The 13,209-nt window shown below is 36.7% G+C and overlaps 1 protein-coding gene across 23 annotated transcripts in view; it reads right to left on the bottom strand.

The window, feature by feature from the left end:
- Window positions 1–13,209, bottom strand: part of LOC123520258 (serine/threonine-protein kinase MARK2-like) — a 126,017-nt gene that overhangs the window by 15,608 nt on the left and 97,200 nt on the right. For 15 of the 23 annotated variants that reach the window (XM_045282374.1, XM_045282377.1, XM_045282381.1 and 12 more), the window contains 9 exons: window positions 11,771–11,824; window positions 10,758–10,820; window positions 10,367–10,489; window positions 9,775–9,967; window positions 9,402–9,622; window positions 8,899–9,111; window positions 8,137–8,326; window positions 5,734–5,952; window positions 2,775–2,949 (listed from right to left, as the gene is read on the bottom strand). In XM_045282374.1, the coding sequence (XP_045138309.1) occupies window positions 2,775–2,949; window positions 5,734–5,952; window positions 8,137–8,326; window positions 8,899–9,111; window positions 9,402–9,622; window positions 9,775–9,967; window positions 10,367–10,489; window positions 10,758–10,820; window positions 11,771–11,824 (1,451 nt within the window). Of the gene's footprint in view, window positions 1–250; window positions 326–1,530; window positions 1,588–2,774; window positions 2,950–5,733; window positions 5,953–8,136; window positions 8,327–8,898; window positions 9,112–9,401; window positions 9,623–9,774; window positions 9,968–10,366; window positions 10,490–10,757; window positions 10,821–11,770; window positions 11,825–13,209 lie in introns of all 23 variants that reach the window. The other 8 variants (XM_045282387.1, XM_045282386.1, XM_045282385.1 and 5 more) reach the window with 8 other exon arrangements.

The following is a 13,209-nucleotide window of genomic DNA, read 5'->3' as shown; positions in this document are numbered from 1 at the left end:
ATCAAATCAACAACTGGGTGTGAATCAGCAGGGAAGGAAAGGCAGCCAGTTAAATAATACAAATTAAAGAATTATACTGCACCATTCAATTTTGGTTTACATAAATTTTCTTGGGCATTATATAATGCAATTCTATCAACAATATATTATAAAGAGAACAACAATCATATAGGAGCACAGTCCTAAAGATCATAAACTGAATGGTGCCATCTTCACACTGTATCCTGGGATGACACAAGCGCTTACTCACCCTCGGATAAAACCACTCAGAGTTTTGCAGGCGAGTCTCGCGGGAAAGAACGAGCGCCTAACAGGAATGTGGACACTGACAGACAGACAGACAACACATAGGGGTCAGATCTCTCTGTTGTTGGTAAATAACAAACTTCACCATCTACTGCAGAGCTATTGGGCCTCCTGCTATGCCTGAATCCATTTGGAATATATCTAGAGCAGGAGTACTGAAAGCTCCAGCACAGTAGCAAGTCTACTTTCATAAGCAATTTTGTGAATTGCAGTGATACGAAGAGAAAAAAACACAAAAAAAAATTGTTATTTATCACACTCTAGTACACTAAAAACCAATGTTCAGCATAAACTTGGGAGTTAGGGAAGGCACTGCTCAGTACTAGTCCCTCTGACCAGTGCTGAGCATCTGAGGCATCATGCACCTACAGGGACAAATACGCCTTCACGGACCTCTCTTAAATCTAATCACTATCAAATAGTAAATTCCCACTTATACTTAAAACTCCATGAATAGAATCATACTTAAACATTACTTCTTGATTTTATGATAGCTTAGCCTCATTCACTATTTCTTACTTGTTACTTCCCTAAAAAGGCACAATGCTCCAAGCACCCAAAGCCCTTATGTGACGAGTCCGTGTAAGTGTACAAGTGCCACTATTTTTGAGTTCACACTGTAGCAAGTTCTGGGCAACAAGATCTAGTAGTGGAGGCGAGCGAGTCTGTACATTCATCAGTTTATGGCAGAAAATTACTGACAAGTGCATACTCACTTTTCTTGTGTAAAGATCTTTGGCAAGATTGTGAATCCCATTGGGGGCAGTTTTGCACAAAGCAATTGTCAGGGATTAACTATTAACATTCACATAATAAACATGGTCATTGGTTTCAAAATATCCTCCACTACCTTGTTGGGTCACAGTTTTGAATGTGTGTAACCAGCCAATATTAATAGTATTATGGGTTCTGCTTCTGATTTGTCATAACCATTTTCCTGAGGCACACTAAAGGAAAATGACTTCAAGAAAAGTGTTAGCCAACCTCAAAATGGATGCAGGATAACATTTTTAGCTTAACCTCAATGATACACCCTTGGTAGTGATCGATGGCTGCCAGCAACACAGCCAACATAATCAAGCTTCTCAAGAGTGAGCTCATTTGTATAATGTTCAGATCACACATTTATACAAAGGCAGTTACTGAGGTTGTCCTAAAGATGGAGAGCCTGCATCAAGGGGCAGGGGGCAGGTGGATTGGGGGGGGGGCATAAATTGTACTCACTCCTGAACCGTGTGGACTATGGCTTCATTACACACGTTACTCTCTCCCTGTGAGCCCCTAAAGGCATAAGGAATTATTGAAATTTTTCTTCACCAATTGAGATTTACCTTATGGACTATATGTAGATGTAAATGATATTTTTGTGAGTCTTATCAGAGACTCCTCCAGAGAATATCTAAGAAAATATAAATTAAATAAAAGAGTAGATGGTCAAGAAATTGTGGCATCTAAAAGCTGTGGTATTACAATGTCATTCAGATAAAGTGTATATCTAAATGCATTGATACATATAAAAATTTGTGATAAGAAAGTGAGGTGCCAATCAAATAGTTGAATAATGCAATTTTTTCAGTGAGTCTAAAACCTGGTCAAAAGTGAGGACTATCTATAATGAAAGGCAAAAATTTCATCAAAAATTTGTTCAATGCTGTCACCTGTGAAAATTTCTGAATTTCATATATGATAAGAAAAATTATAATACTGTCAGATGTCATACTATTCATAAGTACCAAGCAAAATATAGTCATAAGTACAAAACTAAATTCTACAAAAAATTAGTCAACATGTCAAATGGAATTTTTGAAATGCCATGAAATGTTGAATTCATAAAAACTTTAAATAGTAAGCCTATTTTCAATTAGCCACAGTACTTCTGGCTTACATACTAAATATGAATGATGAAAATCACTTCTGTAAGGAGACATGAATATATCAATCAAGGAGTAATTACATATCTTGAAATAACATGCAACACTTGCTGCAAGGTAAAGGGTTCCAAAAGCAAAGGCAATCAGTGAGAAGCTGGTGAGTGTGATATTCTTCACAAAAGCTCTTTACTCCTTGTTGTTCCCTAGACACCACAGAAAGAATTTCACAACTGACAGCAGGCTGGCATAGCAAGACAGGTACAGTCTCAAGCTGGTCATTTCTCATGTCGTAGGCAATGGTGCTGAGGATCTCAAGTATCCCCACTAAAGACCAGGACAAAGTAACATTCAAATGGATATATTCTAGTGAGTCCCATATAAATATTATCATGTATAATGTTGAAAGATAATTTTTTCTATTATTTTTTTTTTTTCAATATGGATACATGGAAATTTCTGTAGTATCATTTTAGATGTACTATTAGAACAATATCGTTGTGTTAGTGAAAAGGCCAATGTAGAAGTTTAAATGTACTTAATGGGACACACCACAAAAAAAAATAAAAAAATTTGGATTTGAATTTCGAATATATATACCTGGCAGAATCCGGAACATTCGTAATATTCGTCTTTTCCGTTGACGATGCTTTACTTGGATCGTAGGTGATTGTTGAGCGTCTGCCGGAACCACTCATTCTGGTGGTTATGGTGTTGCTCTTCTGTGCAGTGCGAGACTTGCCAACACCAGGGCTTGTCGCTGCACCTGCTCCTGCTGAAAATGGTCCTCAATGAACCCTACTATCACCTCATGTTATAAAGACATAAATCAACCTAAAAATAAAACCGTAAAAATAATTTCAATTATGTTATAATACATGGAGTGGGGAAAACTCTATTGAAATAATGGCTGGTTTCCCTAGTTATAAGGGATGATTATTGTGAAAGTTCTAACTAGAAGTGATTCCAAGACTAGTGATGTTGATCCACAGGAGTGGTGATGTGCTCTATGTCTAGCACTATTATCATGATTGAATGTCAAGTACTTAAGGGAAGGGGAAGGGAAGTGCACTGTGGATATACAAGGCAAAGGAAGCTAGAGAGAGAGAGAGAGAGAGAGAGAGAGAGAGAGAGAGAGAGAGAGAGAGAGAGAGAGAGAGAGAGAGAGAGAGAGAGAGAGAGAGAGAGAGAGAGAGAGAGAGAGAAAAAAGTATACAATAAAATGTAACGAAGGAATGTATAAAAAAAAAAATAAAGAAATAAAGAAAAAAATAAAGAAAAAGATGAGCAGGTACAAATCCTAGATGAGGAAAAAAATTATCCTCATCATGGATGAAAGTGGACAAATATTTCAAGCTGAGTAAGAAGTTCAGTAAGAATAAGCTACTCTGGGTAAAGGTCCAAAGATAAAAACGAGAGAGAGAGAGAGAGAGAGAGAGAGAGAGAGAGAGAGAGAGAGAGAGAGAGAGAGAGAGAGAGAGAGAGAGAGAGAGAGAGAGAGAGAGAGAGAGAGAGAGAGAGAGAGAAATATGTGAAAAAAAAAAAAAGTGTCATGAAGAATTTAAAGGTGTACAAAAGTCTTTCTGAATGTCTAGTATATGAGGAGACAACAGAAAGAGCAATAAAGTTGAGAATGAGTGTAAATGCTGGTGAAAAGCAAGTGCCAGAGCAAAGAAGGAGGACTGAAAATTCATAGTTGGCAGAACAATTGCTGAAGGAAATCAAGACACCTTGTGGGAAGATATAAGCATGTGCAATGGTTGAGGGAGAGCTCAGTGAGTGTTCTGCTATAAAAATGGGAGTGAGACAGGGATGTGTGGTGTCACCATGGTTGTTTAATATGTGTCTCGGTTACATTCCTTTAGGAGATGTCAGCCTGGTATAATATGTACATGGAGAGACTAATTTTCTTGCATAAAGCTTATAAAGACACCAACATTAGCATACCTTGTTCCAAAACACATTCAGTATCCATAATAGTGGCATCTGAGAGAGAGAGAGAGAGAGAGAGAGAGAGAGAGAGAGAGAGAGAGAGAGAGAGAGAGAGAGAGAGAGAGAGAGAGAGAGAGAGAGAGAGAGAGAGAGAGAGAGAGAATTGTAATGGAAGAGCAGTGGGGAAAAAAAAAAAAAAAAAACTCCCAATACAGGGGCATACAATACTGCACTAGCATAAATCTATAATGCCTTGGGGTGCTTCAGGTCTATTTTACAGCTAAATGTGCTCTTAGAAGTTCACATTTAAATACCTATTTCCTGTTATGAGAACCTTAGAAAAATGGAAGGCTTTGCATAATTTTTGAGGACATTCATCCTCACACAAAACATGACAAGTATGAGAAATTCCATTTAGCAGAAAGGGATTGAAAGAAACTGGTCGGACATTCGATGAGGGCTTGAAGAAATATGCTGTTAATATTGTTGCTGCTCATGTGTATGGTTATGGAATACATTACTCAAGATTTGCTTGTCTGAAATACTTTTGTTGGTATTTCACATACTGTTTTCAATTACACATAATATCAGATGTTAAAGTATAACTATTCACACTTTACCCATATATTTCTCTCTTTATACCTTGTTTAAAGGTCACAATGAAGACAACCAATAAAAACTGGAAAGGACCAACCACTCAAAACATAGAACATACATACTTACATTTCATTCACCCTCACACTCTACAAGACATAGTATGCCTGTTTAGTTTCAACAAAATACTTAGTTTTCAGCCTCTGATCCTATTTCCCTTAGTAGGCACTGCAGGAACAGGAAAGAACCAGAAATTGAATGTAAATACAGATAAAGTGCCTTAAGAATGTGTAAGGAATTCCACATATAAAGTAAGTGATGAATGAGAAAGTACAGAAAACTAGAGTTAGGAGAGTCTGACTGAGAAGAACAGGAAGTGTTGCAATAATCTGGAAATGTAGAGATGGAGGACCAATGGATCAGATGAGTGGGATGAAAGACTCAGGGAACACAAAGATGGATAAGAGAGAAGTCAACAGAGTAAAGAAGAAAAGTCTCTGACAATAAGGATAAAAGAGAATGCATCAGTATATGTGGCTAGATGAACTGGTGCTATCAGATGATGTCTAGAACAAGGAAGCTGCATGTATTTATTACATTTGTGGACACACTGTATAACCCATGATTACTCTGTAGATAACGAAGCTTCCTCATTCATTCACAGCCAATATACAACTCTCATTCTTATTTTTTTTCTTTGGGGACACTACTGACTAAACCTTCAATTTTTACACTCCCCAAGTGAGCATTCAGATATTCCAGCAATGCATTAACATTGTTCCAAGTTTCCATTTTTTATTCATCCCTCTCAATACAAGGCCCATACACACTCACAATAATTTCAGTTCAAATTTCACATCCACATACACAGCATAAATCAAACTTTCTGTCATTCCATGTCATTTATGTACCTCTAGTTTTACAAAAAAGGGCACTTTTTCACTCTACCTATAATAGCACATGATCTCCTTCATTACAATAATGTTCTCTCTTTGCAGGAGCAATTATTAATTTTTCCTGAACCATCACTTACCTCCAGTCTTGCTGGGTGCCCCTGAAGGATCTAGGGCAGTGATGTTTTGGTTCTTGAGTGCCGCTGAGCGGGAACTAGAGGTAGTAGGAACCCCTCCTTGTGCCAGCCTGGCAGTGTTCTCCCTGATGGTTGCAGAATCAACAGTGTTCTGCCGCCGGAAGTTGTTGGTTCCTGCATGGTTCTGTGCATTAGTTGACACAGGAGTTGTTCCTCCACCACCTGTTAAGTTATAAATCATAAATAAAATTCTGTATCTCATGGCTGCTGGTAACTGAACTGACTATTGAAATAAGATCTATGTAACTGTAGCAGCTCTTGCTTATACACAAAGTTGAAGATCATTATATAAAACCATGCGTATATCTTCTCTTAGAAAGAAAATTATACTTTAACATCTGATATTGTATAGTTAAAAACAGCGGACATCTGGGGCTCTGGTGATAGCATTTCAGACAAGCAGGCAGCAACATTTTGAGTGATATTCCATAACCAAGCATATCATGAACTAAAAGTAAACAAAACACTTTTATTAACAGTGCATTTCTTACCAACTTTCATTGATATCCATCCAATTGAAAGTTTCATTAAGATTAATGTCTCATAAAATTAAAGCATTCATATTTTTTTGATGAAGTTGTAATGAAAGATGCACTGTTCCACCATTATTGTTGCGAAAAAAAAAAGTCAAGACCCAACAGAAGCAATAAATCATATTCTTGCATGTTATGCTGGCAGCCTTAATATAAATTGCTTTTATGTTGTTTGGTTTGAACAAAATGAAGAAAGCAGGGATGATAGCAAGCAAGGTTACGAGCTGGCCCTCAACAGCTTTACAACCTCGATGCTGCATTTCAGGTGGAAAGTTAGAACATTTGCATTCTTTCCTGATCTCAGTAAACCATTATATTGCAAGGTGTCATACACAACTGACAGGACGGAGATGGCTTGAAGGGTTCAAATGTAAATAACACTACTTACTTTTTGGAAATTGTACTTCCTCACTTGATGGGAGGGAGAGGTTGCTTTCAATGGGGAGAAAACCTACTACCATTCTAGTGCAATTATTCTTCTTGCTGTGCAATTCTCAATAATGCACTTCAGACATGTTACACTGATGTTTGTGCGAATACAAGTCACTTAAGATCCCACCAAACAACAAATGGCCATGTATTCAAATTAACTAAGAACATAACTAAGATTGAACTACACACACTAATTTTGTATCTAGAATGCATGATACTAGAAATACTCCATTATACAATACATAAAAAATCATGAATATTCAAGCCCTATCTGAAAGAACATGGGAGAAGTGAGTCACAACAGGCCCATGTGAAGACCACATCAGTATTACCATTGTTAAGGCAAAATTTAAATGTTCAAGTTGACAATCTTTAATCTCCACTGACTTGCTCAGAAGAACTAAGACTAACTCTTGGAAAGACAGCAGCAATTCTTGTAAAACTTGAATATAAACACTTCAGAAGGCCAGATTGATTTCCTTTGCCCTTACTTTGGTTTTCGGTTTGCATTTCCTGTTCTTAAACACTTCTTAATCTATCTAAGACAAACCGAGTGCTTAGGAGGTAAGATATTGTAAAGATTAAATCTATATGAATAGGGAATGAATGAAGTGATGTTAGGAATGTATGAAGACATGGAAGGCTGAAGTGGTGAAATAAACATGAAACATTGAGTGTGAATAAGCAGATTCATTTTAAGGAGAATAAATAAACCCACATTAACTGAAACAAATTTCAGTAAATATAACTAATATGTGTTAAAGATTCTATGAGGATAATAACATGTAAAAGCTTATCATTAGTTAATTACTGGTAATTGATATTTATGAGTATGTAAAATTACTGAAGGAATCCCAACTTAATACCTCATCCTGATAAGCTTATGCAACTTAAAGTATTAAAGTGACATTGATAAGAAACATCAATACTTAATGCTTCATACTAAAATTGGTTAATTATTCTCTGCATTAGGTGTGTATGATGGTGGTGATGAAAATTATCACATGTAAGTAATACGTGCAACTTCAAAACTTTAGGTAAATGCTGGAGTTAGATATGGGCAAGTTAAAGTAAAATCAAATAAACAAACATGTAAATTAGTCAATCAGTAGACAGACAGACAAAATTAATTGGTTAACAAAATTGTTCATTGTGTTAACTAATGCCACTGCAAAGCTGGTGCAAATCAGTGGATAGCCGAGGGGAATCACCAATGTGTTTTAAAAAGTCAGAAAAGAAAATAGGTTAGGATAAATCAACAACTAAAATAAACTCAAAGACAGAGGACCACGAGGTGGTGCAATTAAAACCAAAATAAAATTAGTGGTGGGTGGAGGAAGGGGAGGGTGTGAGCCACTGCGATGCCCGTGTTTCAACTCACGAATGGTCTCCCCACCAGAGGATGCTCTACGAGAGGAAGGCTTAGAGTTGGTGGCCGAGACCGAACGGTGAACTCCTCGGTGCGAGTGAGAAGGGGATTGGGCGGCTCCACTGGACTCCTGACCTCGGGGTGTTAGACTCGTGTTGCGCAGTGAAAGGGAGCTTCCTGACCTGGAGCCATCACTCTCAAGCTGAAATAGAACCCACCATTATTTCTCCTGCTGTTATGGTTAATTCATTCCCATGTTATTTCTAGAAAGAGAATCATGTAACATTCCTGATCTTAAACTTTCAAGCTGAACAACAGCTTTCATTATTCCTTTCTTTTTTAAGGTTAACTTTCTCCTTTGTCATTTCTAAGTAACTCACATACTATCCAACAAATAAAAGCTTATCAGTCATAAAATTCAAATTTTACAAAACAGTAAAGTAACCATGTAAAAGATTAATGGCCTAAATTAGTTACAAATGGACCATTAGCATCATATCAATCTAAAAAAATATATAAACAACTTAATAATAATACAATGATTAAATAAACAACTGAAGTAAGTGAAATTTGTCAAAATCAAAATAATTAATAGAAAACTTTTATCTTCTATAGAGTCTGATAATAAGAGTTCCCATACTAATCAAAATGTGATACTGAGAAAGAAAATCCACTATAATTACACAGACTTCTACTTACATTACAGATGCTACTCTCTTCTATTAGTTGCCCTATCTTTTAAGAATAAAGTAAACAAGAAAAGGTGATACCCACATCTGAAGATCTCCGTCCCAGCAGCAGGTAGGTGGCATACACATCATCATACTTCTGACCTTTCAAACTCTCCTCAATCTCTGTCCTTAGGTAACCCATTTCACTCAGGATTTCAATTCTTTTTACATCATCATAGTCCATAACAGGTTCCACATACGGCTTTAGTTCATCATCCTCGTAACCAATGTTCATCCATCTGTCTTTCATTATTGTCTGAAAGTAAGAAACCATTACAAATAGTTATAAATTCATACACCATCTATCAAAAAAATCTTCAATAAATAGTATGGAAACAGTTTAATCCATGAAGGAATATAAGAATTGCACAAAAGATTAGGCATACACTGTTTTGCATTTTCTTTTTCAAAGCAAACTATATTAACTATAAACAAAGATTACACCAAATAACGATGATAATTTCCTCTGTTCCATATGTAAAAACACATATAAAAATAATAATAATTCTAGGACAAAATGTTGCATCCCGCATTAGGCTGCCTCACCTCTAGTGATGCCCGCCGTGCTGGGTTGAGCACCAGGAACTTCTTGAGCAGGTTTTCACAGTCAGTTGACATGTAGAAAGGTATACGATACTTCCCTCTTAGTACCCGTTCTCTTAATTCTTTTAAGTTAGACCCATCGAAGGGTAGTGAGCCAGACACAAGTGTGTAGAGTATCACACCCAATGACCACACATCTACCTCTGGGCCATCATACTTCTTGCCTGCAAAAAAGACTTATTTTAGTATAAACCAGTTCTGCAATTAAAAATTTCATACACAACTATGTAATGAAGTTTTTATTTTTCATAACATATCAATTCAAATCATGATTTCTCATGTCAATTTTTTCCCTTCATGTAGTAGATGAACCAACCTTGAAATAGCTCAGGTGCTGCATAAGGGGGGCTACCACAGAATGTGTCCAATTTGTTCCCAGGTGTAAACTCGTTACTAAAACCAAAATCTGCTATTTTGATGACCATTTCAGAATCTAAGAGTAAATTTTCTGCTTTTAAATCTCTGTGAATAATCTTCTTTTGATGACAGTACTGTACAGCAGAGACAATCTGAAAGTCAAACGTTATCATCACTCAAACTTATGAAGAGTTTACTACAAATGAAAGATACCTGCTCTAATTCAACCTTATCCAAAATTTAAACATATAAATAAATAAATAAATAAATAAATAAATAAATAACAGGAGTAATTTAATTTTCTGGCATTTTTGACCCATGAATTTTTCTGAATCTGAGTTACATTAAGTATTAAATTTCATGTATTTTGTTCAAATAAACAAATAGCAATCTCTATATTAATTACAACACTTTATTAGATAATGATTAATTTCAACAAGCTATTAAAAAAACATTGGTTAAATTCATATAAAACTTGTAGACCATGACATCAGAAAGCAGTTAAAGAAAGATCATATAATCAACAACAAGAAACCTTACAAGACGCTTACCTGTCTGAACTTTGCCCTGGCCTCCTTCTCCTTCATTCTACCATGGAAGACCAAATAGTCAAAAACCTCCCCTCCACTAGCATACTCCATTACCAGGTACAATGTCTTTTCTGTTTCTATTACCTGAGGAAAAGAAAAAAAATTATCATTATTATCAGACATCACTACAAATCTCTAATCTCTTATATGAGTTACAACACTGTGAAAGTCTTTGCTGTATGTACTTTGCTTGCAACTTACCTATGTCTAGTTTCTTTCTCTCACAATAAATCAATCATTATATTGATTAACATTTTCTAAACTGATTTAATTTAAGTATTGTACCACACTAAATACAGTAACTGTATAAAGGAGCCCTAGCCAAAAGACAATTACAAAACATAAAACTTACTTGGAAGAGTTTGACGATGTTTGGATGGTCAAGGATTTTCATGATTCGCACCTCTCGGAAAAGCTGTTGAAAAGACAATTATTCATGAAGGGATTTTTGACGATTCTTTGATGATGAGAGTGGATGGTGTCAAAATGAAATACAAATACAGCACTTCTTTTCAGAAATTCATCATTAAAAAGACACAAATCTACAGAAATCTGGATCTATAATTGCTCTTCAATGCTACACCTGGGAGGATCTGTCTGACATGCACCTGATAACTATTACTGGGCTTTATAGATCCTCGGATCACTTGTCATAATGTTTTGGTATAACAACATAGCTTGGCAGGTTAAAGATGATGTCAGGAAATATACATATATACATATTCTAAAAAGAGATGAGGTGGCTAAGGGATTGGGTGCATCACTGCAGTAATAATAATAGATCACAGTTTATATGTGAAAAAAGGGAGAAGAATGGTTGAATCAGTAATGTTTGATTTATTCAGGCTTAAAGCAGAATTGAAGGTTAACAAAAGAAGTCATGGAATGAAGTCCAGAGGATATACCTAGAAACTAGAGAACCTGTCAAACTGGTTGTACAAAATAATGCAGCCTGGCAAGCTGCCATCAGGTGCTAAGGCTGATCCATGTAGAAAGAAACCTGGCTTATTTAAAACTGATGATGATAATTATGATCCCCACCTTAGCAACCTATATTGCATCATCATCCTTAAAAACAGATGAGTAATAGTTCTCCAGTCTCCACACACAAAATGAGATTGATGGTTTATAATGCAGCAAACATTTATTCTGTGTACATACTCATGGCAACATTGCAACCACTACCTACAACTGTTTTATTACAACCTCCACTTACAGAATTTGAGAAAAAAAAAAAAAAGGTGAGTACTGGCTAATGTGAAACATTACTCAAAATAACTTCAATTGTGGTCATTATGCTCTTACAAGAGGAACTTGAATATCTACAGTTTAAAAGCAAGTACAGTGTACATTATTCCCACTTACTTTTTGTAATGACCCAGGATTTAGTTGTGTTTTGTCTATAATTTTGATGGCCACCTGCAAAGAAAGAAAATAGTAGTATTAGTATAATAAATAAATAAATAAATAAATAAATAAATAAATGAATGAATGAATGAATAAATAAATAAAAGCAAAAAGAACACCAAAGAGGTTAAAGCTATGTACAGTTCAGCTCTTACTCCTTCCCAAGATGACAAGGATTATGGGGCCTCCAGTTACGCAATGTCAATGAAAAAACAAATAAAGAAAAGAAAAGAAAAAATAAAAAGAAAACCAATACGCTATTTCGTAAGGGTTTCGTAAGGGTACTTAAATGGAACACGAGACTGAACCACCACATTCCTAATGAACCATCTACCTGAGAAGCCTTGTGGCCTGTACACTGTGACATCTCTATGACATACTCTGGAAAAAGGTTAAACAAGTCCACTTTTTACTACAATTACCAGTTTGTGCCATGTGGTGAAATTAGAGCATATATTTTGTGTCAGGAGTGTAGATAAATTGTAAATGTATCAGAGTTTTGTGGTGATGTAAAATTAGAACAAAATTGGAGGGATGGAGAGAGGGAGGCAGGGAGGGAAAGAAAGAATGACAATACCAGAACAAGACCAAGGGCAACCACTACCAGACACAAGTGATGGAAATAAAAAGGAAAACGGATAAAATAGAAACACGGGTTGAAAAAGACGAGGAGCAGCAGCATATATATAGAAAGGAGCAAAAAAGTGAAAAAGGCAGGCCTGACGAGCGAGATCTGGTGACGAACAAGCTAGCTGCCCAGCCCACCACACGGCAACCACGGCTGATCAGGTGACACCATTCCTCATCCTCCTCCTCCTTCACCACCACCATCACCTCCTCTTGTCCACTGCACGTCTTTCCTTTGCTCAATATTGCACAACTTTCAGGAATATTTTAACCTTAGAGGTTGGCATCATTCGTAAACAAGGGTCTCGCGTGTGTGTGTGTTGCCAAGTGGGTTGTAATGAAGGTCAATAGCATATTCTTGTATATATTTACATTAATTTTGTTGTTTCATATGTATAATGGCTCGGAGACCACCTGGGTGACTCACAGATCAGCAATGCAGTACGAGGAACGTGTAACTCAATACCGCATGATCATTTTCTTTTTCTTCACTAGGGAACATTTTATCTTGAGTACCGCGGACCTATGCAGTGTGGGGTGAGGTAGTGGTGGTAGTGGTGTTCCCAGCGTTGTGCGAGGGGCGGTGACGCGTGCCATCTGGTGACGTCATGCGTGAGAGAGCGAGCGTGACGCGAGAGCCAAAGCTTGATTGTAAGGGAGAGGGCGGCGCCGCAACTAGCGAACAACAGAGGGGTTCGTTACCCTGCTGTTTCCGCTCCTCCTCCCTGTCACCTGCAGCATTCACCGTGGTACCACCACCGCCTCTAGTA

The sequence above is a fragment of the Portunus trituberculatus genome, chromosome 46, assembly GCF_017591435.1.
Source record: "Portunus trituberculatus isolate SZX2019 chromosome 46, ASM1759143v1, whole genome shotgun sequence".
In the NCBI taxonomy this organism is placed as follows: domain Eukaryota; kingdom Metazoa; phylum Arthropoda; class Malacostraca; order Decapoda; family Portunidae; genus Portunus; species Portunus trituberculatus.
The sequence above is the reverse complement of the archived record's forward strand: the minus strand, read 5'-3'. Positions and strand labels throughout refer to the sequence as shown.